This window comes from Mirounga leonina, unplaced genomic scaffold (genome assembly GCF_011800145.1).
Source record: "Mirounga leonina isolate KUSES-001 unplaced genomic scaffold, KU_Mleo_1.0 Mir_171, whole genome shotgun sequence".
Taxonomy (NCBI): Eukaryota; Metazoa; Chordata; class Mammalia; order Carnivora; family Phocidae; genus Mirounga; species Mirounga leonina.
Window position 1 is genome coordinate 19,389,694 of NW_023270436.1, and position 27,797 is coordinate 19,417,490.

A 27,797-nucleotide genomic window follows, 5' to 3' on the forward strand; every position below is an offset into this window, starting at 1 on the left:
GGTAACGAGGGGCTATCGAAGCACCAGGGGACATCTACCCAGTCACAGCATGGAGACAGCCATCCAGTTCCAGAGACGGGATGGGTTCTGGCTCTGGACTCAGACCTGGTCTTGAATCTACCCTGTCCCGTCACTTCCTGGCTAAGTGACCTCAGCTAGGTTGTGACCTTATCGAGGACGCAGGTGCTTATTTGTCAGATGGAGTCGATCATGTGTCACGGTGAAGGATCATGATGAAGTTGACATGAGCAACCATGTACTGTGTGGTAGGGGCACCCGGGAAACAGGAGATGCTTACATACACCAGTTTCCTTGCCGCCAAGCGTGGAGCTGGCCTGTCTCTTTGTTTTTCTCTCACTCACCTTCTCCCTTTCTGTTTTCCTCAGTTTCTTTGCTTGTCTATGTTTCCATTCAACAAGTATTACCGTGTACTGTGCAGGCCCTAAGTGTACGGTGATGGCGGAGACAGGCAAGGCCGCTCCTTACAGAGCTTTCGGCCTAATACAGCACAAACAATGGAAGGCTTCATCTTCCCCAAGGGAGAAATCAGGTCTTATGCACCCCCTGTCTCAGCCTCCCTCTTTATAAAAATCACCCAGGAAATAGCAGGAATGGAAACTTTTGCAGTCAAGGAGCAGGTTTTACTGGGGACTCTCTGTCCTCCAAGCCTGATGCAGATCTGCCTCTGTAGTGAGTGCCCTGTAAAAAGCATTGAATGAGTGAACGAATGGGAAAGCTTTGGGTGTGGGGGTCTTTTGATCCCCTAGGCCAAAGTGCTCCCTCTCCCCTCCAGTCCTCTCCCACCCTGCGCTCACCTCCCCCACCCATTCTTTATAGGGACTCCCAGCTCCACCACTCAGCTAAAGACATATTCCTCCCGCTGCTGCCTGCAACCTTCTCTCCATCTGCTCCCTCTGCCTGCTCAGGCTGCAATGTGGAGATAGTGTGGCAAGGTGGAGTAGGGGGAGGGCGAGGGAGGGCTTCTAAATTGGGGTGACAGGCCTGGGAAACTGGCAGGTCTGCAAAGGTAGCCCACACAGTCTGTCTGAGTCTCTGGGAGTGCCTATAAGCCTGTCCCCCATGTAGCCCTTGGCAAATGCCTGTCCCCAAGCATCTGCCTGTCTCCCCCACTTACTGTCCCCCACCACCTCCGTTTGTGGAGAAAAGACAAGATGCTGAAAATCAGGGCTGGGCAAGAGCACAGCATGGAAGGTGGGCCTTGAACTCCAGCTCAGGTGGGGGAAGGGAGCAAATACAGCAGAGCTAAGGGGCTGAGCTCAGAGGAAGCCTTGGCTAGCTCTGGTGCCCTGTTGACAATGGGGATGTGAAAGATGGAACTCGGATTAGAACATAAATTGTAATTTATAGTCCCTGGTTGGGCTTCACAGGGCTAGGACCCCCCACCCCCCACCCAGTATTGGATGCACAATTTCGTGGCCATTTGTTTTGTTCTAGGGAGATTGACAGCTCTCATTGGATCCCCAGAGTTGGAGACTTTCTAGGTTACAGGACTCACTCTGGAAACACGGGAGGCTGGCAGGGCAGAGGGCTGGTTGGGGCCCAAAGGGGCCAGGGAGGGCTTCCATAGAGAACTGGGACTGGGATCTCTCTGGGAGGCTGAGCAATGGAAAGCTCTAGGCTTCTCGTAGGCTGCAGGCTGCGCTAGGTTTTGAGGCCTCCATCTCCCCGTCTGGAAAATGGTCAGGACGCTCTCTGGCCTCTGGTCAGCACAAGGCTGCCGTGAGCATCCGCCGGCAGGAAACGCTCAGCCCACAGGACGCCAGGGGAATTGGCGTTAAACTTTGCGGGACAGACGGGACCGGTGGCTAAAGGAGGAGGCTGGCCCCGGGGGGGGGGGGCGGCGGCCCCTCTCCCTGCCGCCCGCCCGCCCCCTCCCTCCCTCCCTCGTCGCACTCGCTCGGCACAGACTCGGCCCCAGCCCCCTCCCTCCTCCCGCTCGCTCCCCGCTCGTTCGCTCGCTCGCTCGCCGGCTCCTCCTCACTCGCCCGCCCGCGCCCGGCGCAGCTCGGCCAGAGCGATCGCGGGGCTGAGCGTGCGTCCGCCCGGGGGGCTCCGGCGGCTGCCCCGGCACGCGGCCCCCTCCCTCGCCGCGCCTGCCCTGCGCGCTCGCAGCCTCCCGGCTTCTCGGCTCCCGCGCCGTCCGCCTGCCCGCAGCCCACGGCGCCGCGACCCCCGCTGCCACGATGCCCGCGGCCCGGCCGCCCGCCGCGGTACTCGGCGGGACCTCGCTGCTCCTCGCCCTGCTCCTGGGGAGCCCCGCGGCAGCTCTGGCGGGAGGTAAGCGCCCGGAGGGGCGGGGCGGGGGAGGGGGCAAAGTTGCGGCGAGTGCGGGGCGGCTGGGGGTCTGCGCCGACCCGGGCGCCTCGAGCACCGCCTGCTGGGTTGGGGAGCGGGGGCGGCCGCCCAAATTCGGGGCTGGGAGCCGCGTCCCCTCGGCCCGGGCTGATGGGAGTGTGGAGGCGGGGATGTGTCTGAAGGACTCCGGCGCTTCCCTGCTTCGGCTGCGGGCTCCTTTTCGGTCTGCTCGGCTGTGGGGCTGACTCCCCTTTGCAGCCCCAGAGAATATCCTTGGAGTGGGGTCTCCCCCAAACCCCAGATGCCCGGAGCGCTCTGCAACCGCACCCGGGGCTGGGTGCCAGATAATTCTCAGCCTTTCGGGGAGAGGACGAGAAAGGGGGCAGCTGACCCGCCCTGCAACTGAGAACTAGACTCGAACTGTGCGTCTGGGGGCGTCATAGCGCCGCGCCCTCCCACTCTAGGACCCCTTGCCTCCTTTTGGTTCAGGCTGCCCTGAGGGACCGGGTCCCTGGACGGATCCCAACTGCCTGAATGCCGAACTTGGGTGTGGCTTTCGTTTGGAGGCCGGTGGAGGGGCCTTAGGGTTCTCAGAACTTGGCGGGGGAGGGAGAGGAGACGTCAGGTCACAGTCGGGAACCTGAGCGGACACTCTCCCTCCCCACCCACCCCAGACAGCCTAGTGTCTCAACACTATTATGAATTGGGGAGGTGGCGGTGATAGTTTCAGCCACCACGTGCTTGCGGGTTGGGAAAGGGGGTCCAAGTTTAGCCGAGGATGGTTGCTCCTCCTTCCCAGACCCGGAGCCACACCCTCTTCTCCACCCCGCTGAGGTCCCCCAGGAAAAGTTGTGTGTTGGGAGGTTGGGCGCTTCACTCACCCACAGCTAACCCCAAGAGCTGTGAGGGTTTAATCAGTTCACTAGGAGACCCCAAAGTGGAGGAGAGCATTGGTAGACCACCCGACGTAGCCTTCTGAGAGGTCTCCGGGTCCCAGAAACGCGCTCCTCGTGAGGGAAATAAGCAGGCAGTTGCAGGGTCTTCCCAGGCTGAAGACAGTCCGAGGGCGCACACCCTCCCCATCTGGAGCCTCGATCTCTGTTTGTACCATCTTGACCCGGAGTTGGGGCACAGGCTGTGCCCTTGCTCCCTAAGAAGTTCTGGACCCCTGGCGCGCACACCTGCTTTCAGCACCAAAGGCCGCGGACAGCTCTCAGCTCCGTGGGCCCCAGCTGAGTCCCCTTCCCTCCAACTCTTCCCCACGGCCTGGAGTGCCCTCCTCAGCATAAATCAGGCATTTTATCCCCCACCCCCTTCTCTTTAAATGTGGAGCCCCGGAGTGCAAAGGAAAGGAAATAATTCATCACCTTTTGTTTAACAAAGCATATCATTAAAGAACCCCCCTTTTATGAAGCAATAATAATCACAATTTACACCAGGTCTGGACAATTTCTCTGGGAAAGATGGGAGAAGAGAATTGGTTTAAATAAATCGTTTCCACCACAGCATGCCCTTTTTTAATTAGCTGTCTTTCCAACAATGGCTTGGTGGCCTTGAACATCGTCCACATCTCCCTCCCTCATCCCCCTTTGAATCTGTGTTGTGACTAACACACAGAAAGAGCCCAAAGCTACTCAGTGTCTTGCTGGCTTTTCTAAAGTGATTCTTCCTTTGAGGACCACACTCTCCAGTACACCACCCTCCAGGAAAAATATCTTAATGGCACGTATTGAATTGTCATCCAAGACAAGGATTTCATATCCTGTTTCCTTCACTGGCTTCAAACACAAAATATGTGTGTGTTAATTTTTAAGACACTTCATATTATTTTTCCAACTCTTCGACACTACAACTAGCCAGCATATATTTTTAATTAACTTCAGGTCACTGACAAATTAAAGAGGTACTACTTCAGAAGGCTCATTAATAACCCTGTGCTTCTGACTCTGAGTGGTAAGGAAAGAATGAGGATAACCAGTGAGCACTGCCAATTCTGATGGTACATTTGGAAACAATTGACCTTTCACAATGAACTCTATTTTTAACCTGGAGCCCAACTTCCACTAATGTCAGGAGAGCGGTGCATCTAATACAGTGTTGCAAGCTAGTCCTGTTTGCCTGTGCAGTGAGGGGATTTGTAAATACTTGAAAGGGACTTGTTGCTACATTCTTATGCAGGTCACGTGATTCTCTGGGCCATTTTGCTGTAAGGCATGAATAAGTATAAAGTATAACTTGGTTTTGAAGAGGCTTCTTATTGTCTAAGATAGGCACATGGGGAATAATTGTAGCTACGTGCTAAGACTGCAGAGCCTGAGTGTCATTTCTTTTCTTTTTCTCTTGAATTAATAAAGGAAATTCAATATTGCTCAATAGGACTCAAATTTGCTGCCTCCTCTAGTCTCTAATGTGCGTTGTTGTTAAATTCACTTAACAACTATTTTCATTATGGATTGCCATTCTTTCCCATGGAGTTTTGGCTGCTCCTGCCAGGGGCCACCTTATCTAAGCTTGAGGGATTCTTCTTGTGTTCACAAGGCTTAGTTAGACATTAGGAAAATAATGTTATATTCCTTCCCCCCTCCTCTAAGGCAAAAGGATGTTTCCTGATCAGAGTGGCTTGTTTTGTGGTTTTGCTCACAAATTCTTGCTATTCAAAAAGCTATTCAAAAGGGCTCGATTTACTGGTCCTCCCGCTCGGTCCACTGGCGTGCTGCAGACCTCCACTAGGGGCGCTCAAAGCTGCATTTGGTGACTGAGGGCAGAAGGAGCCAATTCTGCCCTTTGCGACCAACCAGCAGGGGAGCGCAATGTCAAAGGTCAGCAGAGTGGAGCTCTAAAGATGGCCTCGCCTCCACCTCTACCCGCGCCCCTTTCTGCTTCCTACAATTGATTCCTATTTCTCAGAGGGAAATTATTGATGACACTTGCTGTGCAGTGAAAAAGAGGAAGGAAAGGTGATAAGAAGGCAGGAGAATGCTACAAGAAAGGCAGCTTCAGAATGCAGAGTCCAGCTGTCCCTTTTCCTCCCAGTCTGTGGTTTCCTTCATGCAGCCAAATTGCAAAACACCAAAGAGGCTGTGGCAAGGCTGTTGTTCTGGGGAATTTGAGCTGGGCGCTGGTATTAGATTTATAGCATTCTGGAAAAGAAATATTGTGGCTTTGAAAACCTGGGTCCAGGGGCGCCTGGGTGGCTCAGTCGTTAAGCGTCTGCCTTCGGCTCAGGTCATGATCCCCGGGTCCTGGGATCGAGTCCCACGTCGGGCTCCCTGCTCGGCGGGAAGCCTGCTTCTCCCTCTCCCACTCCCCCTGCTTGTGTTCCTGCTCTCACTATCTCTCTCTCTGTCAAATAAATAAATAAAATCTTAAAAAAAAAAAAAAAAAAAGAAAACCTGGGTCCAGGTCCAGCTCCATGGTTATGAATGCGTGACCTCCAGCAGAACTCTCTTCTCTGAGCATCCGTTTTACCATCTGCAGAATGGGGGCAGGAGTGCGGGATTGATGGTCTCAGTCTGGAAGGATGGTTGCAATGATTACATAACACTTCCTTGTAAAGCAGGTGGCACATAGTAGATGCTCAAGTAATGGTCCTGCATTTACTTCCCTGTGTTCCCAAATGCAAGTTGCCCCTATTAGGAGGCACCAAGAGAGCGAATCCCCGAAGTTGGTGTGAAGATGATGTTGGCATAGATAACTGGATAATTTAGGCCAAAGTAAGAGAGGTGGAGGTGGGATAGTGAGTAACCCCAGGTACTTATATGCTGCCTGTGGCAGGTGAGAATTGTTCTTCACCTGGTGCAGGTGCCCTTCCTTCCTGAAGTCTCATACTGCAAATCTGTGCGCCTCAGTATTACCATCAGGAAGCAGAGTCCATGGTACCAGAGATGTAGGATGGCAGTGTAATGGTTGGAAAGGAGATATTAAGGAGAGAATCTTCTGGAGAAGACGTTAACTCATTCATTCATTTAACATTTACTGAGCACTTTGTATGCATGCAGCAAGCCCCACGTAGGGTGCAGGAGACACAGTCATATGATGAGGTCCCTGCCCTAGCAATAACAGCCTAGCAAGAGAGATCAGAAGTAAACCACTAGCATCCATGCCCTGTGGTCTGTGCTTCAGGAGGGGACTATCAGAGTGCCATGGGGTCTCGGGGCGGGGGGGTGGTTCATTCTCACCAGAGGTAGTCAGGGAAGGCTTCCCTGAGTAGGTAGCATTTAAGCTGGCCCTGCAGGGGTGTGACAGGGACCAGCCGCCAGGGGGACGATTTCCACAGTGAAGATTCTGAAGCAGGCTTCACTTTAGGGGCACATCACACACCGGTGGAATTAGAGAGAGGGAAAGAGGAGTGAGTGGGAGGGGCAGGCTGGTGGGCACCCAGCCTGACACGTGAAAGAAATCGTCAGACCTGCCCCTCCTCCCTGCTCTCCCCTGGACTTCGTGGGCTCTGCAGAGGAAGGCTGGAACAAAGGCCCGTGAGGCGTCGTGTTCGTTGTTGTCCACTAGAGGTTGTGATGACACCAAAGGAATCCTCTCTGAAGACAGCCAGTCCCGGTTAGGGAGTACCAATAGCAGCCACAGTGCTGGGTAAATGCCGCTTCCCTGGATTAGCATATTTGCATAATCCTCTGGTTACTGTAGTTCAGCAGCAACCTCTTGGTATTGGTGAAGGGGTGGGGGCAAGGGTGTCCCCGAGAGAATGGGATGATTCTCGTGGACCTGCCTGATGTAATTTACTACAGCACGGCGGGGACCGTGTCTCAACAATGCAAACAGCATTCACTGAGTGTCGATTTTGTTCCAAGTCCCGTGATAAGTGCTTTGGATAGATTTGTTCGGAGAGCGCTCACAATGGCCCCAATAGATGCGATAATTATCCCCATTTTATAGACTGGGAAAATGGAGGCACAAAGAGGTCAAGCAGCGTGTCGAGAGTCACAAAGCTGTGAAGTGGTTGCAACCTGGTATCAATTTTTTTAATGCCACGCCTCACGGTTGCCTCTTACATTCCGCATCCCCCAAGCTCGTGGGCAGATTTTGCTGATACGTGACGGGAGCCAGTAAATACTTGTCAGAGGCGTGTTGGATGTGTACCCTCTGCCCACCGCTGTTCCTGATATATAGTAAGCACTCAAGTAAAACTGGTTGAATCGAAGTGAGTCAGGAAGTTGAACAGGTTACAATGTATATGTGGGCGGTTCGTTCATCATTGTCATATCTAATGATTACTGAATATATGTCGGGCACTGGCATAGGTTATTTTATTTAAACTCCACAATTTTTCTCCATTTTATAGATGAGGAAACCAAGGCTTAGAGAGACTGTTAGTTCAGGAAGCTCAAGGTCGTCAGCTAGGAAGTGGCAGAGGTAAGATTTGAATCCAGATAATCTGACACTGAGCGTGGGTGCTTGAGTGCTGGGCACAGAGCCTTCCAAGGTGGGTCCCATATTGTTTCCCAATGAACTGTGTGTACAAGATGCCTTCATCGTTGGCGTGTGGTCAGGCTGGACGGGTCTGAACCCTGGCTCACCAAACGCCAAAATCTGGCAGGGCAGAGACCCAAATCAACTAGGATTTTCCAAAGCCCCTAATATCTCTAAAAGAACGAGAGAAGAAGAAAGAGAAAAAGAAAAAGAGAGCATAAGGATTATTTTTCCCAGCCAAGAAGAGTACACTAAAGAGAGTGAGCAGTATGGCTGGTTTGTTGGCTGGCTTTGAAATTCTGGCTGTTTGTAATTTCTCTTGTTCCCAAGCCACCCAACCATTAATGGAAAACTTAAAGTGTAGGAAATTGGTTTCTGTAAGCTCCTAAGTTCAGGAACCTAAACTCAATCACCTCCTAGCCATGAGCCTCAGTTTTCCCATCTGTAAAATGGATCACAGTAACCACAACCACATACACAAAGCTGTCCTCACAGGGCTGGGATGAGACATGGGAGTTAAGAGACTTTACGCTTTATGCATACCGGAAAGTCAAGCTTTAGGAAGGTGGGTGCTGGCATGGGAGGCTCAAGACCCCAAGCACTCCCATGCATTTCTTCCTGGGCTTGTTATGAAAGAATGGCAAAATATAGCACTGCTATTTGCCATTTAGCGTGGGTCCACTCTGCCAGAGGACTGTCCATGTGCTTACCCTATATATTCACTCCTATGATCCTCAACCAACTCTATCAGGTGCTGTCACTAAGTAAATATTACAAATAAGGAAACTGAGTCTTGAAAGGTATTGACACTTGCTAAGGTGTTATAAGCAATGAATGATGTGGTCAGGATTCAAACCCAGGGCTATTTGATTCCAAAGCCCAGGTTTGTTTTAGATGCTAGGGTATGAGGTGTCACATAGCCATGGCCAAATGGAGAGCAGACACAAGCCCAGAAATTAGGGTGGTTTGACTGGACTCCGGGAGGGGAGGTGTTTCCTCACCCAGTGGCAGATGCCAGGTGTCTCAAGTCAGCTTGCCAAGAGGAGAAACAGTTCGTCTCAACCCTCCATAGGCCCTCTGATGACTCCTGGGTGAAGCATCCTTCTTATCATGCAGTACCTTCAAACTGGCCTGTCATCCTAAGAGTCTGTATAGCTGAAGATGAAATGCCCAGCTGGCTGATTTGAGCAGCATGACCTTGAGCTATGCACTTCAGTGCTCTGAACACTGTGGGCCTGATATGTAAGATCAGGGTCCTGTCTCCCTTGCAAGATTGTTACCAATAGTCAAAGTAGGTACATACATGTAGCCCATAGCAAGCACTCAATAAAAAGTTGCCATTATTGCTACCAATATTCAGCTGGTGAGCTTCTATTCATCCTTCAAAACCCAGTCACTGTTTGTCTTTTTCTGTGAAAACTTCCCTTGCCTCTCTCTTCTCTGTGCCAGTTATTAATTATACTCTGGGCACCCCTCCCTTTACATTTTATCCCTCTATTATAGTTAACTCAGGTACTCACAATGCATGAGTTACCACTTCACATGTCTCCCTCAAAACCTTCAACCGAAGCTTCCTCATCCATATGTCTCTCAGCCTGTATCTCACCCAGCATAAGGCTCAACCCGTTTGTAAAACCATGCTAAATTACCTTTCACCTTAATACCAGTCGTGGGGAGGTAGCATCAGTCTGAAGATCTGAATTCGATTCCTGACTCTTTCTCCTACATCTGTGTGGTCTTGGGCAGCCTGTTGGAGACTTGGCTCCTCACCTGAAAACTGGAAACGACAAGACCATCCTACCTCAAGGAATTGCTGTGAGGAAAATCAGTGAGCTAAGAGATGTGAAATCACTGGCAAATTCTACAGAAAGGAAGATGAGAAAGAGGAATTAGAGGAGGAAGGAGAGAGAGACACTATGTGAAGAACAGCAACAACCTTTGTGCAAACACACAGCCACGAGGCCGTCCACTCAATGGGTCCCAGCCGGAGCCGTGTCTCTTTCCAAAGGGCATATTGGCTGCAATTATTTACCCTGTGGCTTAGCTCATTTCAAAATAGAAACTTTCTGGGCACGACACTGGGTGTTGTAGAATCTGCCTTCTCTTGGGTCCCTGGCAGCTGCAGAAACTAGAAAAGGGAATAAAAACCCATGTTTAGAGTTGCTTTCTGTGAGATGCCAACGAGAGCTTGGTTGCCCCGAGCCGTCAGTGGGCCTCACTTGGGGGCAATGGTCTGTGCTCTGCTCATTTTCCCAGAGAGGATGTGATAAATGGGGGCTTAGTATTGACATGCTTTCCAGAAAAAGTTAGCAAGGTACCCTTCCCGGGGTCTGTTGTATTTATCAGATCTTAACAGTTCTTCAGCCTCTCAACCTGCCTCAGTCCATTCTCTGATAATTTCATTTTACTGAGAAAAGAGACCCAAAGACAAGAAAGGACCTACTCACCCAAGGTGTCACTGCAATTGAGTGGCAGAGCCAGGACTCGAACCTCTGACTCCTGTTTTCTGACTTCTTTTCTAAAGGAACTTTACCCTCTTTTAAGAACAGTGGAATCCCTGCTCTCCTCTAATGTATGTTCGGAGCCCCGTGGAGAGCCTTAAGACATCTGTCTCCAAGAAACCAATGGCATCCATTACCCAAATTGGATATTTACATTGTGAGGCCATGGCAGAGTGACTGCATAAAAGGAGCGTTAGCAGAAGCTGAAATCAAGCCGTAGCTCCCTCCCGTGCTGACTTGGCACTTGAATCTTTGAGGCACTCGTGGACCAGCTCACACCTGGGAATGGTGCCATCCAAGCAGATGGCTCGAGTCAAGCAAGCAAGAATAAAGCATGGAGGCTCAGGGGGGTGCAGGTCCCAGGCCAGGTGCCCCCCTCCCCGTGCTTCCCTGCTCTCACCATGGGCCATACAGAGTGGCTCATTGAGAAACCCAGTGGTGGTGTGTGGTGTAGAGATCTGGGGAAGGGTTGCTTGAGGCATGGATGATGTGGTCAGGGCCAGCCTTGGGCAAGTAGATGGATAGCAAGGATGACTCAAGGGCTGGAAGTTAGAGCAAGGTGGGTGGGTACAGTCTAATATGTGGAGTCTGGAGCTTCAGACAAGTCCTATAGGGCAGAGGGGTGGGTATGAGCCAGTGGGTGATGGTTTCCTTGTTTGGTTTTACCCATTCCCAGTTTGGGGGTAGGCATGTGCCAAGGTTTTGCATCATAAATGAGTGAGCTGGGATGCCGAAATGGAGCACTGACTCAGGACTAAGAGCCCAGCAAGGCAGTAAAGTGCAATAAAGAGCCCAGACTCTGGAGTGACAGATATTGGTTCCAACCTAATGGTGTGATCTTAGACAAGTCACCTAACTGGGATGATTGGGGTGGGGGGAGTGATGATGATGATGGCAATGATTTGTTGAATCTTAGCTGATTCTCAGATTCTTAGATCAATGCTGGCTTCCAAGAGAGGAACCAGTCTTTCTTTTGGCTTTACAGAGCAAAGCGTCATTTAGGATAGACCAAGACTAAGAGGTTACCCCAAATATTGGGCCAAGGATGCTCCAGGGATGGGCTCCTTTCCTCCATTTCTCTCTTCCACAGCATCTGCTTCTCCCTGCATCTGTTGCTTCTGGCTCTTTCGCTCTCTCTCTCGCCTGCCTCCTTCTGCTCACTCACCAGTGATCTCCCTCATCACCTCTACTTACGCATGGGCTGTCATGGCTTCTCCGGCTCAAACTCTGCATGTGCACCATCTAATATGGTAGGCACTAGCCACATGTGGCTATTTAGTTTTAAATGTGAATTCATTAAAATGAAATTAAGTTGGAGTTAGAATTCCTCAGTCCCATTAGCACATTTCACGTACTCAGTAGCCATGTGTGGCTAGTGGCTGCCATGTTGGAGAGAGAACATTATCATCTTGGTAGAAAGTTCTATTGGATCGTACTGCTCTAGGTCATGGCAGTCCAGACATAGCCCCTAACACTCAACTTCTTCATGCTTCCCTGTTCAGATTCCTGAGGAATATGGCTTGTCCTGCTGGGGCACGAGGTTGGCTGCTCATGTTTAATCCAATCATCTGTGGCAGGTGTGGTAAGCATGCCGTGAGGCAGAACACAGAGCTAGTCCCGTCCGTACTTGGGGTAGAGAGCGATCACCACTAGTAACATTTCACACTCCGGCTCTGCCGTCCTCCATAGTTGCTTTCTCAACCCTTCCAATTGCCACGATGTGGCCCTGGAACTCTTTTCATCCGTAGTCATCAAGCTGTGGCCTCACTGATAAATATATCTAAGAACTGGGAAAGATCACAAGTGTATCTGCTGACTCATCTCCCTTCCTCACTGGGCAGTGAGGTCCTTGGGGTCAGGGATTGTCTCATATTACTTCTTTATTCTCAGCAGTTTGTTGAATGGATGAAAGAAAGGAAGGGAGGGAGGGAGGAAGGAAGGAAAGAAAGAAAGGAAAGAAAGAAACGCATTTTTGGCCACAAATGACCCCAGTTTGGGAAGCAAAGGGCACAAAAGCATTTGCAGATGGTTGCCTGGGTAGCTCAGGCCGTTGAGCTTCTAACTCTTGATTTCGGCTCAGGTCATGATCTCAGGGTCATGGGATCAAGCCCCTCGTCAGACGCCGCAGTCAGTGGGGAGTCTGCTTGAGACTCTCTCTCTCCTTCTCCCTCTGCCCCTCCCCCCACGCTCTCTAAATAAAAATAAAATAAAATAAATAATCTTTTTTAAAAAAGTATTTGCAGAAAATGCACAGTCTTCCCATCATTTGGGTAAGCTTAGAGAAAGATCATTTGAAGTGGGCGTTTATGAGAGGGGGTCCTCATAAACTGGTGTAACTGGGTATATTTCAAGGGGTCCATTCTCTGCCCATCAAGCTGGGGTAGAAAAAGAAGAGCAGCTTCAAGATAGGGCCTCAGGAGCCCTCCCCCTCCTCATGAGAAGGTTCACCTGGAATGAGAACAATGCACTTAGGAGCAAAGGCAGAGGTTAGTGGGAAAACAGAATGTGCTTTTTCAAACATGTGGTTTCTCTGCATGGTTTTAGTAATGTGGCTATTATATAATGTTGTGATTTCTTCAAAGCTTTAATATTATGGAAACAGAAGGAAGAGGTGTTTAAAAGAATGTACTCAGAGTACACTTTCTGAGAGTGGTGGACTAAGCACTGGCATAGGACCGAGACAGGCCTGGATGTGGACCCCAACCCTGGTGTTTCTGTGTTGTATTATGCTGGAGGAAGGGGTCTGATCAACTAAGCCTCAGTTTCCATCTGCAAAAAGAGAATGTAATGCTTCCTGTGCCTCCCCCATAGGGTGGATTGTGAGATCGCAATGCTTATGTCACCTCTCCGACCATCTCCAGCAGTGTAGGTGAATGGTCCCCCGCCCCTGAAGTTAAGCAGTGCACAACCTATGCAACTGTATGTGGCAGCCCTGGATGTGGAAGTGCACCACTAAACTGTAAAGCTGTGAGCAAAAGGAGACAGACGGACAAAGAATCCTCTGATTCCTCATTCCTTACAGACTTTTGATCAGACCTCTACCTCCATGCCCCCTCCAAGGTAGGTTTACGGACTTGTAAAGCTAATTTGGAGCCAACCACCTTGGAAATTAATGAAAAATATGTGGAATCAGTCCTAGTTTTCCAGGGCTTCAGGACGGGAAATTTGCCTAATTTATGGCATAAATAAAAAATGATGTGCTGGGGCTCATTTGCATACGTTTACTTCAGTTGGGGTTAAAAGCAACACTTTATTGTTGTTTCTGAAGAAAGCCTCAGACCGCTCTTGTTAGTCTGAATGTGTAAGCTTAGGCAAGTTACTGAACTTTCTGGGCCTCCGTTTCTTCAGCTGTGAAAGGACAATGATCAGTGGACCCACATCACAGGATGCAGTGAGAATTCATGAGTTGACCCTATAAAATGCATAGAATAGTGGTTGGTACCCAGTAGGCGTTCAATACTTACAGTAACATATATAATATTAGATAATATTTATGATGTCATCATCATATCATCATCATATACTCGTTCAACATGTATCATGTCCTACAACTGATGTCACAGAAAAATCGGAAGGACGCAGTCTCACTGTGTACTCACCTCGAGGTATTACAAGCCCAGGACCTGGTCTCCTGCTAGAGCAGAGCAGGTGTCCAGCCAGGGGATGCATCCACAAACAGATTACAATCACTATCAATCACTTCCCCACAGATGCAAGAGTTTGAAAGCCTTTCTCCCCGCTTCTAGACAATGAGGTCCTCCAAGGCAGGGGATGTGTTGCATTTCCTCTCAATGAGCAGTACATCTCCCAGAAAACAGAAGCTCAATAAATGCAGAGCTGTGGAATGAATGAATGTTGAAGTGTAATCATTCTTAATTAGTGTGCGAGAAGTGCTTATTATTAGCATGCATGCTAATGCATGGTTGTCCTCCTCCCAGACTAAGAACACCTCGTGTCTTTGTCACCAACATGTAACTCAGAGCGTGGCACATTGAGCAGTCAGCAGGTGCTCACTGGGCATATGGCGGTGGCCAAGACCTCAGAAGTTAGGATCCCAGAAGCTTCAGTCTGGATCCCAGCTTTGTCACTTACAAGCCATATAAACCTTGGCAAGTTGTTTGTACTTTATGGAAACAGTATAGGAGGGAGAAATAACGGTACCTTTTTCATCTAGTTGGTATGAGACAAAAATAGGGAATTTTCCATCAGTAGCTTAGCACGGTGCCTGATAGAAATTGGATACTCAGGGAGCGCCTGGGTGGTTCAGTCCGTTAAGCGTCTGCCTTCGGCTCAGGTTGTGATCTCAGGGTCCTGGGATGAAGCCTTGCGGTGGGCTCCCTACTCAGCGGGGAGTTTGCTTCTCCCTCTTCCTCTACCACTCTGCTCATGATTTCTCTCTCTCTCTCTCAAATAAATAAATAAAATCTTTTTAAAAAATTGGATACTCAGTGTAGATACTACTACGAGTAAATGAATGAGCAACCGTTCCCAAGAGTCTTGAGAGAGGAAGAGAGACTTGGTGTATCATTCCCAGCTGGAATAGAATTTGCAGCTGCGCATATTGCTATGATTTCTGTAGGAATTCAGATAGGAACATTGATGTTAAAGCAACCACCTAGCCTCTGCTTCCCAATTTAAGGCATTTTTTTATCTTGGTTAATAAAATTGAGGTTCTAAGCAGAAAGCAGAGGTCCGATTGGGTGAACCCATCACTCACTGACTGCTATTTAATGATCAAGGTTCAGCTCAGCTCAGCCATAAAACCCCAGACGAGGAACCACGTGGGCATAGCCTGGTCCTCCCTGAGCCCTCTTGCCATCAGGGGCTTCCAGAAGGCAATGTCTGGGTCTTACCTGTCTTGTCTCTCCACTATGCCTCCACTTACCCTGTTTCCAAAGAAAGTAGATCCCCGGAAAGGCTGTGCAGGAAACAAATTCCCATAATGCTCTAGAATCCCCACCATGGCTTAATTTATAGAATCTTGCTTAATTACTAGCAGAGCCCCCGAGGGTGACTCTTTTTTTTTAAATTTTTTTATTGTTATGTTAATCACCATACACTACATCATTAGTTTTTGATGGAGTGTTCCATGATTCATTGTTAGCATATAACACCCAGTGCTCCATGCAGAACGTGCCCTCCTTAATACCCATCACCAGGCTAACCCATCCTCCCACCCCCTGCCCCTCTAGAACCCTCAGTTTGTTTCCCGGAGTCCATTGTCTCTCATGGTTCGTCTCCCCGAGGGTGACTCTTATAGATATTTGATTATAGATAAGGAAGCTGGAGCTCAGATGGCTAAGCACTGGTGGATTAGGATTCCTTCATTCATTCAAGATCCACTTGCTCTTCCTTCAAGACCTTCTGTGCCGTAGCAAGCACTTGGTAGGCGCTAGAGGTGCAGAAGTAAGTAAGGCATAACCTTGCCCTCAGAGAACCTAACATGCAGTCATTCTGCCGACTCAGGTGTGACTCAGATGTGCAAGTTCTTTTCTCTCTCTTCCCACTCTCTCTCATTTTGGCCTGATGAATTCCAGGCAGAGAGCAGCTCTCTCTAAGGGACCAGAGCTAGGAACGGTGCATTCGCAGGGCCACTAGCCCTGGTTGGTATCTACACGTAATGAGGTGGTGTGGTCTCACCCAGTCATCTCTGGGGAAAAAAAACAACAACATTTTTTTAGGTGATGCTCTTTCATGGGCCACGTAAATGTATCACTTTAAGAGAAACTTCTATAACCATCCCAGACTTTGTAGAAACAGAGGCCAGAACTCCAGGAAACCCAGCTGAGGGCAATGTTACTGACTTCACTTATGGCAACAGTATGTTGGCTCCTTGTTCTCTTGCACATGTGGGAAAATACATTCTGAGCAGAGTTGCCGAGAGGTAGCCAAGTGTGCATATGTGCATAAATAATATGCCATTATTTCCTTAATGCATAAACTTGGACAATCAGTTAATGAGATTTGGCTGAAAACAAATTAATTCCTCAGGTCCTGGGGTAGTTTTATTCTAAGTAGTAATAAAAATAGTCATTTATTCTGTGCGTGTGGCAGAGGATACCCCTTATTGGATTAGGTTGTCGCAAACAATTTTGAAGGGCTAGTGATAGAGAAAATTAGTCCTGTTTTTCAGATGAAGAAACTGAGGGCCAGAGAGACTCCATGATGGAATGATTCCTTGGCCTTCGTGTTTCCTGACGTTGGTGTTTTTGAAGATACAGACCCATTATTTTGTGGAATGGCCCTCAATTTGGGCACATACACTTTGAATTCTTACAAAATGGCACCATGTCGTCCGTATTCGTCTGTAACCTGCCTTTCTCCTTCTTGGGCCTCTTTTCTGTGATTGGAACAAGGCCCCAAGGTCCCCCAAGTCAGGCTGTCTTCACTGGCTCCCTTTCTCCCTCCCCAGTCTCCCAATGCCTGTATTCCCTTTTGGGATCCCTTCCTAGAGCCTCCCCTCCGCTCCCCCTCCCTTGGCTGTGCTTCCACGTCCCCAGGCAGGCACTCCTGTCAAAGTAACAGACCTGCACTATCCTAACTTTTGCTTATACCCCTGTTTTCCGCACTAGGCTGTGGGCAATCCGGGGCCTGATTCACTGATTCAGCCACAAACAGCAAATATTGAATATGTGGACTATACAATGCCACACCTCAAGGCACTTATACTCTCTGTGATGTTTCATTTGTTCGCTGAGTCAGCATGTTCATCGCTTCATTTATTCAGCGAATATGCATTAATAGTCCATTGCTGGGCTGTGTCACATGCATGCAGATCATTCTATATTTGCATCATGGGGTAAAATGATGGCCCACCTTGCAATGAGAGAAAAGGGGTTTGGTGTATTCATCTGTGAGAGTACATAAGATAGAGAGTTTCCAAAGAACATCAGACATTCTCATGGGCACTGTGTACTGAAAGGATTAAAAAGACAGCTGGGGGGGCGCCTGGGTGGCTCAGTTGGTTGAGCGACTGCCTTCGGCTCAGGTCATGATTCTGGAGTCCCGGGATCGAGTCCCGCATTGGGCTCCCTGCTCGGCGGGGAGTCTGCTTCTCCCTCTGACCCTCCCCCCTCTCATGAGCTCTCTCTCTCTCAAATAAATAAATAAAACCTTAAAAAAAAAAAAAAAAGACCTTTCCTGTCGGGGCACCTGGGTGGCTCAGTTGGTTAAGCGGCTGCCTTCGGCTCAGGTCATGATCCCGGAGTCCCGGGATCGAGTCCCGCATCGGGCTCCCTGCTCGGCAGGGAGTCTGCTTCTCCCTCTGGCCCTCCCCCCTCTCATGCTCTCTCTATCTCATTCTCTCTCTCAAATAAATAAATAAAATCTTAAAAAAAAAAAAAGACAGCTGGGGACTCTGAGAGCATCAGTGACCCCCAAGAGCATGAGTTGAGTGGGAATCCCTCACACTAGCCTTGGGGGCTCAGCCGGAGCCAGGAACCCCCATGTGACCTAATACAACCACTCGGCTTGGACCATCAGGAAGACCACCTGACTGGGAGTCAGAGATCTGTGTCCTGGAGCTGACACAACTGCCAAAGATGTGCTGTGTGACCTTGGGCCCGTCTCTATCCCTCTCTGGGCTCAGTTTCTCCATCTCTAAATTTGGTGCCTGGGCTTTATCGGTAGTTTCCAAAACATGACTTGAAAACCCATGGGGAGCTTTTAAGACCCAGATCCTCAGGCTACACCCCTGCCTACTGCCTAGGAACCTCCACACACTGTCTCCTCCAGAGGTTACTGAGGCATCAGTAACTGTACCTGGATTATTTGACCTCTAAGCCGCAACCTTTTATGATTCTTTTGTTCATGATAATTACGCTTACCAGGTGCATGCTGAGCCCCTTCCTCGCATTCCCTCATGTGAGCCACAAAACAGTCCAGCTGCGTAAAGTCTGTTTATCCCCATTTCACAGCAGGAGCCACTGAGGCTTGGAGAGATGAACTGATTTGCTTAACATCACATCTGCTTAAGGTCTGGCAAGACCCAGAGCTGGGATTTATATCCAAGTCAGAGTGACTGGGAAAGAATTCACTGCCTCTCTGTGGTATAGAGGGGAGTGGGAGTCTACTTTTAGCCCACGGTGTTCTCTTCCCCAGACAGTCTTGGTCTCCCAGTTCCTCTCTTCCCTGAAAACTTAGTTAACTCTTGTAATGAGCCAAATAAATGTGCCCCGTGCGTGATCGATCACACCCAACTTCCTGAGAACCAGGCCTGGACTTGCCGGGCGCGGGGACGGCCTCCCTGACATGACTTATTGCTACCATCAGCCCTCTTCTCTGCTTCTGCACTTATTGGGGACAGGCTGAGTCAGGGATGCCTTAGTGCTCAGGATGCAACCTTGGGCTTGGCCTTGGATGAGTCGCCAGAGCTTGGGGCATTTGAAGACCTAACAAAAAGCTGATGTGGCCGGAGTATCAAGAGCAGGGAAGGAATTGGGCAAAAAGAAGTGAAGAGGTGGGTGGGTCAGGTCCTGTAGGGCAGGGGGGCTTCTGGGAGGCATTCAGGGACCCTATTCTCTTGCTCTTAGAAGCTCACTATAAGCAGGGGAGTGGCCTGTTCTGGTTAGAAAAAGCTTCTATGAGGTGGAGGGGGGTAAGGAAGGAGGACTTTGCAGACAGGATTTGAAGGAGTAATCCCACCCCCTCACTCCTCATCATGAGACAGGCTCACCTGTCTCCTGCCTCCCAGCTAAGGTCTAGAACTATTTGAGTTTGTTTCTCTCAGCCCACCGCTCCTGACACCATCTCTCTCCAACCACGGTGGAAGGGAGGCCCATGCTCTGAGCCTGCTCGGAAGTCCACAGGGCTCCCGGCCCTTGACCCCTCAACTGTGTTTAAAACCTCGACTCATCCACAGACTTGCCCCCCTCGAACCTGGCCTGGTGCTTTGAAAGGCTTTCAATGTCCTCCCCTTGGTGGCTGGAACACAGAAAAAGCAGCAGAGAGGAGAAGAAAAGAATATAAATTTGGACAAAGATAATTTAACCCACCACTCCCCTCCTCTCAAACCCTGATCAGAACGTACAAAAGGATTTCATATATATTATCACTGGCTCTCGTTTGAATGTAGGCCTGACATTGCTGGCTAAATTAAACGCCATTTATAATATAGCTTAACTATAAAAATGTGCTCGGGGCAGAAATTAGATATACCAGGCTTTTTCCAGAAAGACATTTTTACAAATGCATGAGCACCTGAACCAATTTGGAGGCCCTGTCATTTTGATTTAGTGCCAGGGAAGTGGGGCTGATCCCTAAAGAGGAGAAAAAATTATCTGGGTGAGAGAAGATTTTAGAATTCTTTTTCTTATCTCTAACCTGCCTTGGACTCAAAAGCATCAAGTAGAGGGTTGACTCATGAATGAGAGCTAGGATCCTCGTGCACCTGCTTAACCCACAAATCTCGTAAGACTTCCACATGCTCTCTCCTCCAGGAAGCCTTCCCTGCCTCTCTCTGTGGGGTCAGGAGCATCTTATTGGAGCATTCCTATCCATTCCATTTCAATTAGCTATTGCTGCACGGCAAACCACCCCCAAAACGTAGTAGCTCCAAATAACAACCATCTATTTATTATCTCCCATGATTCTGCGTTCCACTGGGCTCAGCTTGGTGATTCTTCCAGTTCACATGTTGTTGGACAGAGCCACAGTCATCATGTGGCTTGACTGGGCTGGAAATGCCAAGAGGCTCAGCCACACGTCTGGTGGCTTGAGCTGCTTACCACCAAAGCATCTCAGTTTCCTCTCATGTGGCCCCTACACATGGCTGGGGCTTCTCACAACGTGGCAGCAGGATTCTCTAAGAGGGAGTATTCCAAAAGCAAGGGCAAAAGCTGAAGATGTCTTAAGAGACAATCTCAGAAGTTGTGCATTGCATTTTGTTGGTCAAAACAAGTCCGGAGGCCGGCTCAGATTCAAAGGAAAGGGAAATAGACCCCGCTCTGGGTGTGAGTGGTAGAGACTTGGCAGCCATCTGTAATCTATGTCTTTTGTAGTTATTTCTAGTATAGAATTTACTATATTACTAATATAGAATTTACCATGTGCTTGGCAGGTGCTATGCAAGGTACTCGCCACTTTATACTCAGTTGTCGGTTTGTGTCTGTGTCTCCTTGTAGGAAAGGATGTTTGTCTAATTCATTTCAGGTACGAAGGAGGTGCTATTGTTATTGATTCTGGTTTGATAGAGAGGCCACAGTTCTGGGTGTTCATTTACAGTGTGGTCACTCTTCGCCCGGGAGGTTATTGTGAAATGTTGCAGTAACCTAAGGACTAATACTGTATTCGTTTATAGCAGTGGTCATAATGATGACTAATAGTAATAAGTATTAACCATAGCATAATTCTTACTGCTCTAGTAGTAATAAATATAATACTGCCTTGCACTTACGCGGTATTTAGCCATTTAAAAAGCATTTTTACTTCCATTACCTTACTACTCTGTCCAACAACCTTGTAAAATTCCCCAAGAGGACTCTTGTTATAATCCATAGTTTATAAACGAGGATACTAACCCTGAGAAGGGGTGAAAAACTTAATCATTCGTCGATCACAAAGGATATAATTTAGTAAGGACCTACTAAGTGCTAGGCACATTATACCAACAGTTTTTTTTTTTTTTTAAAGATTTTATTTATTTATTTGACAGAGCTAGACACAGCGAGAGAGGGAACACAAGCAGGGGGAGTGGGAGAGGGAGAAGCAGGTTTCCCGCCAAGCCGGGAGCCCGATGTGGGGCTCGATCCCAGGACTCTGGGATCATGACCTGAGCCGAAGGCAGACGCCTAACGACTGAGCCACCCAGGCGCCCCTACCAACAGTTTTAACTTCCTTCTCAAAGCAAGAGCATGGGGTACATACTATTATTGCCACCATTTTACAGATAAGGTAACTGAGGCTGAGAGAGGCAAAGTCCTTCACTTGTCAGTTTTATGACTGGGATTTACTTCTAGCTCATTCCAACTCCTGAGTTAACAACTTTTTTCTCAGTGCTACACGGACTTTCTCCCGGGTTGCCATTTCTAAATTCCTTTGAGCTGAGAAAACAGGTGACATTTGTGTAAAAATAGTATGCAAGATCGGAGTGAGGGACTCTTCCGTGAATAACTCCCACCAGGTTCAGAGCTGACCCTTGGCAGCATTTTTGACCTTGGAAGTTTTCATTCTTCACCTCCTTGTAGTTCTTGGTAGCTTCCGCATAGTTAAGGTGACCAGGAAATAAATTTCCAGAAAAGCGAGTCATCCTATGTATAAAGTTACATGAGGTCAGGGCGCCTGGGTGGCTCAGTCAGTTGAGTGTCCGACTCTTGGTTTCTGCTCAGGTTGTGATCTTGGGGTTGTGGGGTCGAGCTCCACATCAGGCTCTGCGCTCAGTGGGGAGTCTGCTTGGGATTCTCTCTCTCCCTCTGCCCCTCCGCCCTCAAATAAATAAATAAAAATCTTAAAAAAAATAAAGTTACATGAGGTCATTAAGTCCAGTTCTCCCAGGGATTAAGTCATGTTGAAGTTTTGATTAAGCACTTAATGGGAGCAAATATATATATATATATATATATTTTTTTTTTTTTTTCAGTATCTGATAAAACTCATCCACTGGTACTTTTGGAAGATACACTATACATCAGGTAGCAAAAGGTGGGATATTGCAGGGTTAAGCATGCTGACTTTAAATCAGACCACCTGGGTTCAAACCTCATCTCTGTCACTTATCAGTGATATAGTCTTGGGTAAGTTATTTAACCTCTCTGTGCCTCAGTTTTCTCATCTTTAAAAGAGATTTATAATAGTGCCTATCTCACAGAATTGTGGAGAGGATTAAGGGGGCTAATAAACATACTATGTAGTCAGACTGGTACCTATGCTCATCTTTGAATTAATCACTGGCGCTGGAGTGATGTAAGACCTGATTGGCCAGTCCCAGGCTCCCCCAACCCAGGGGTTGAGGTGAGGGATGGTGATTTCCTGAAGGAAAATCCGAATGCTGTCACCAAGAGAAAAGCCACAGGAAGTCCCAATATATGGGGGAACAGAGGGCTTCTTTTTTTTCTACCATGTCTCAACTGATGGTTGAAAGACTCAGGAAGGGACTGAGGATGTACTAAAATAAGATAAAGTGAGTAGGAATTAAGCAGATATGGTTCTCCTCAGCTGAGTCTACAGAGTAGTTTCGGCCCAGACCAAGGACTGCCATTCACTAGCCTGCCTTCTTTGGAAGACAGGAAAGGAAGTGTGCAGGAAAGATCCTGAGGCTTGGCAAGACTGAGGCCTGTCAGTTTAGCAGCAAGCTGTCATCAGTTGTGAAACACTATCCTATAAATATGTAGGGTGCCTGAGAAATAGGCATGTGCCACGTCCCTCCAAGAGGCAAACATTCAAGCAGCAACCTCCTGTTTGATAAGATTAAAGGAAATATGCCACCAGCTACGTCCCTTCCTTTCTCGGACCCTCAGTGTTTTCATCTGTAAGAGGAACAATGTTGTCCTAGATGGTCTCTTGGGACTCTTCCAGTCCTTGTGCTCAAGGTTTTGTGACTACATTTAAATGGTTTTAATAATAGCTTGAAAGTGAGGGGTCAGGGCTCCTTACTACCTCACTGAGTGATACTGAGTCCATAATTTCATCTACCCATCTCTTTGTCTATGCATCTATCCATCCATCCATCCACTTGTTCACCTATCTATCTATCCACCCATCCATCCCTGTCCATCAATCCATACATGTATCCATCCACCCATCTACCCACCTGTTCATCTATCCTTACATACATCTGTCCATCCATCCATCCATCCATCCATCCATCCATCCATCCATCCATCCATATATACATACATACATACCTACCACATACATATATCCATACATACATTCTTTTATCTATCCATCAACCTGTCCATTCATCAGCTCGTCTTATGTAAGGCCACTTTAAGACTTTGGCTTGCCCTAAGCAGCCTTATTTTGGAGCCCAAACTCACATCATATCATACAAATTAAATGCATTTTTATGGACATACTTTAAAGGAAATGTGAAAATCAGCTTTTGGAATTATTTTGTTACCACGGTAACGTTCTTGATTTACATTTATCTGTAATTTCTTGACAAATCATCAAGAATACTCTGGAATTCTTGTGAAATGAGATTCCAACCCATCAACTCTTTTCAAATATAATGGAACTTTAATGAACACTAAATTTCAGAAATACTAAGGTTGACATGATGGTGGGTTATGGAGCCCATTTAATTTAAGCCTTTATTAATTCTGCTTGCACAGTTTTCTTTTTCTATTTTGGAGCTGAAATATTGTTTTTAGCTCTCAGACATTTTCATGGGCTCTTAAAAAGCTTGTCGGCCTCGGGCCTTAATGGGCAAAATAGGCCCATTTCCCAAGTTCTTTACCACCCTTCCCGCAGGTCTTGGCTCCTGGTCAAAGAGAAGGAGGGAAGTCATGCAAACGGTGTATCTGGTCAACCCAAGCTAATGCGATGCTTGAAGGAAACAACACGAAATAGCAGCATCACAGCGAAGAGATTTCTTCACGTCCACCCTCCTCCACCCCTTTAGGCATTCCTGTCCTAAATAGAAACAATAATTCTGGACAGATGAGAAGAAAGAGAAAGGCAATTTCAAGCACTCGTCATAAATTGTAATGAGTACCTACTCTAGTAGGGTGCATTTTGATCACTTTTTGAAATGTGAAATGGCAGATTTATCTCCTGTGATCACATCAGGAACATTTTTTCTTCCTATAAAAAGAGGTTTCAAGAAATGCTGAAAGGTTTAGGATAATGAAAGCAAATTGCTCTTACAACAGCAGGGAATTGTGAACAGTTTGTGTGTCTCTGAACATGGAAAAAAAAAAGAGAGAGAGAGAGAGAATTCCCTAGGGGGGGAAAAAACCCTCAATATGTCACCAAAAAATCCATGTGAGAACAACATGGCTCGATGCCTGAGGAATACATATGAACCAGAGCCCTTGGTGAATATCCCAGTCCGTCTCCCTTACTTAAAGATGAAATATGTACGATTCAGAGAAGAGAGATAACTTATCCAAGATCACAAAGCAAGTTCGTGCCAAGGCCGAGAGCTTGATGCTTTTCTTCTATCATATTGTGCCACATTGTCCTGCAAGAGTGGGAAATGTGTGAAGGAAAAGGGTACTCTTTTTACAATTTGATTTTTTTTTATTTGACATTATTGAACATTTGGGAGGTGTGCAGAGAAAGTTAATTATCCCATCCCCACCCCACTGCATCCGCAAAGCCTGTATTAACAGCCAATGTGAATCTTTTCTTCCCTTTGTTACATTTTTGAAAAGCAATTTTCTCTTTATGTTTTATATGCTTCTTGAGTCTCTGTGATGTTCAGACTTTCCACTGCATTCAATTTTGTTCAATTCCCTGGAGCCGTTTGGGTCAAATTCTTCCAGGAATAATTACCATGCTGGAGATCATGGTGCTATGTGCACCCATGTTGGGCATCTCTTAAGTATCAGGAGCTGTGTGCTGGTTGTTGAAGAAAAGAAATCATCTAGGACAGACTCCCTGCCCCCCCAAGAGATTCAGAGGCTGGATGTATAAGCAGACAATTTTGACAAATAGCCAGGTGTCCTGAGATAGGACTAAGCCACAGAAATCCAGGGATGCATTTGACCCAGACCAGGGCTTAAGGAAGGCTTCCTGGAGGAGGTGTTTCTTGGAGGAGGTGCTTCTTGGAGGAGGTGCTTCCTGAGCTGAGTCCCAAATGATGAATAAAACTTAGCAAAGTAAAGATGGGAGACAGAAGGGCATTATAGGCTCTGAGAAGAGCACGCTGAGAGGTTGGAGGCAAGAACTTTGGGGCTAAAAGCAACCTTAGATATAACTAGATCATACTGCCAGAATTCCTATTTCACAGAGGCAGAAATCAAGGACTCCTTGAGGCTACAGTGCTATTACACAGCCTAGCTCATTCTGTTGTTCTTCTCGGCCTTTACAGAAGCCAACAGTATTGTCTAAGATGATGATCCTGTAGATCTTTGTTATCAGTAGCATATCCTGAAATGTGGATCATCCCTGCCTGTGAATCTGTACCCCCAGCCCTGGATTCAGAAAGCCTTGCCTTGCACTCACTAGTTGGCAAGATTGGACCACACACCAAATGTCTGTGATCCACAAGAACTGTTTCATCTTGGCCAAACTAAGGATACTTGGAATCTGCATGTGAGCTGACCATTAGGCAATGGCAATGCAATAGATTCTTAGAAAAGTGCTGGAGGGTTATGGGATAGGATACTCCTGTTGGTATAGGAAATAGAACACAATTGTTAAGAGGTTGTACTCGGGATCTTTACCCTTTTCAATTTGTATCCCAGCTCCTCTACTTACAGGTTGTGTAACCTGAGCAGATGACCACATCTCTGTCTCCTCACCTGTAAAATGGGGGTAGGAATATTCCCACCTGGAGTGATTTTGGGTGGGGACAGATGCATGTAAAGATCTCGATCGAGTGCCTGGCGCATCTTAAGCACCCAACAAATGGTAGCTGTTTGTGTTCTCTTATTTTAATCCAAACCAAGTTCCAGAGTTGTTTAGGGCCAGCTATTTCCCCTGACACACTCTTTTCAATAAAGGCTTGGGCTGGGCAGAAAGCGAGAGGGAGATGTTCTATGCTGCGGCAGAGCGCCTCAGATGTCCTGCAAAGCCTCCCAGGCGTGATCAGGAATGACTCAGTGTGGGGAGTTATTTTGGTTCACCCTTTGTCTGCTAGGCTCTGGTTGTTCAGATAACTGGACTTCGCCTGACTGCAAGACCAATCAGACTGAGCTCATCACAGTGCCACCTCAAACTCTCAGGCTATCTCTGATACGCCTCTGCCTATGAGACAACTATCCCTCATACGATAAAGCTGGGAGGGGCGGAAAAGTGTTATAAAACTTTGCAAGTATTAGGAATTATACAGTCATCAAAAAGCCCAGCTTCGACAGTCAGAGTGAGCTTAGTTCCAGTTTCAGCTCAGCCCCTGCCTAGCAGTGTGACCTTGGTCTTACAGCTCCCATCTCTGAACCTCAGCTCACTCATTTCTTTTTTTTTATTATTCTTATGTTAATCCCCATACATTACATCATTAGTTTTAGATGAAGTGTTCCATGATTCATTGTTTGTGCATAACACCCAGTGCTCCATGCAGAATGTGCCCTCCTCAATACCCACCACCAGGCTAACCCATCCTCCCACCCCCCTCCCCTCTAGAACCCTGTTTGTTTTTCAGAGTCCATCGTCTCTCATGGTTCGTCTACCCCTCCGATTTTCCCCGCTTCATTCTTCCCCTCCCGCTACCTTCTTCTTCTTCTTTTGTTTTTCCTTAACATATATTGCATTATTTGTTTCAGAGGTACAAATCTGAGATTCAACAGTCTTGCACAATTCACAGTGCTTACCAGAGCACATACCCTCCCCAGTGTCTATCACCCAGTCCCCCCATCCCTCCCACCCCACCCCCCACTCCAGCAACCCTCAGTTTGTTTCCTGTGATTAAGAATTCCTCATATCAGTGAGATCATATGATACATATCTTTCTCTGTTTGACTTATTTCACTCAACATAATACCCTCCAGTTCCATCCACGTCGTTGCAAATGGCAAGATCTCATTCCTTTTGATGGCTGCATAATATTCCATTGTGTGTATATATATATATATATATATATATATATATATATACCACATCTTCTTTATCCATTCATCTGTCGATGGACATCTTGGCTCTTTCCACAGTTTGGCTATTGTGGACATTGCTGCTATAAACATTGGGGTGCACGTACCCCTTTGGATCCCTACTTTTGTATCTTTGGGTAAATACCCAGTAGTGCAATTGCTGGATCATATGGTAGCTCTATTTTCAACTTTTTGAGGAACCTCCATACAGTTTTCCAGAGTCAGCTCACTCATTTCTAAAATGGGAATAGTCATACCTGCCCTAATTGGGTCATCGTGAAGATGAAGCAGGATCATTGATATGCCAAGTGTTTGGTACTGCACTTAGGAGGTAGAAAACACTCAGTAAGTTCTAGCTATTTTATGATGTTGTATTTATTCATTCAGGTAGGAAAAAAAAATATCGGGAACATCATCTATATATGCCACACCCCTGAATAGATGCTGGAGATACCATTGGGAACAAATAGTCTCTGCCCTCATGAAGCTCAGCCTTTCAAAGGAGAAAGACAAGCAATTTAAAAACATATTTATATATGTATCTATACATAAGTATGTAATTATTATATATTATACATTACTATATACATTATTGTATAATATATATGCATTATATATTATATATATGTATTATATATATTATATATGTGTGTGTATATATAATTACAAATAGGAATGAAGGCATCAACCAGGGTGCTGGGATCAGGGAATCAGGTGGTCAGGGAGAGCCTCTTTAACAAAGTGACCTTTCAGCTAAGATAGATGAGTAGGGGTTTGTCAGGCTAGGAGCAAAGGAAACAGCACATGCAAAGGCCCTGAGGCAAAAAATGAGCTTGTCCTCTTTGAGTCAGAACCAAGGCCATGG

At 47.4% G+C, this 27,797-nt stretch overlaps 1 protein-coding gene across 1 annotated transcript in view; it reads left to right on the forward strand.

The window, feature by feature from the left end:
• Positions 1-2,046: 2,046 nt before the first annotated feature.
• Positions 2,047-27,797, forward strand: part of SEZ6L (seizure related 6 homolog like) — a 185,024-nt gene continuing 159,273 nt past the window's right edge. The window contains exon 1 of the mRNA XM_035017248.1: positions 2,047-2,298. Coding sequence (XP_034873139.1) covers positions 2,205-2,298 — 94 coding nt within the window. The 5' untranslated portion in view covers positions 2,047-2,204. The remainder of the gene's footprint in view (positions 2,299-27,797) is intronic.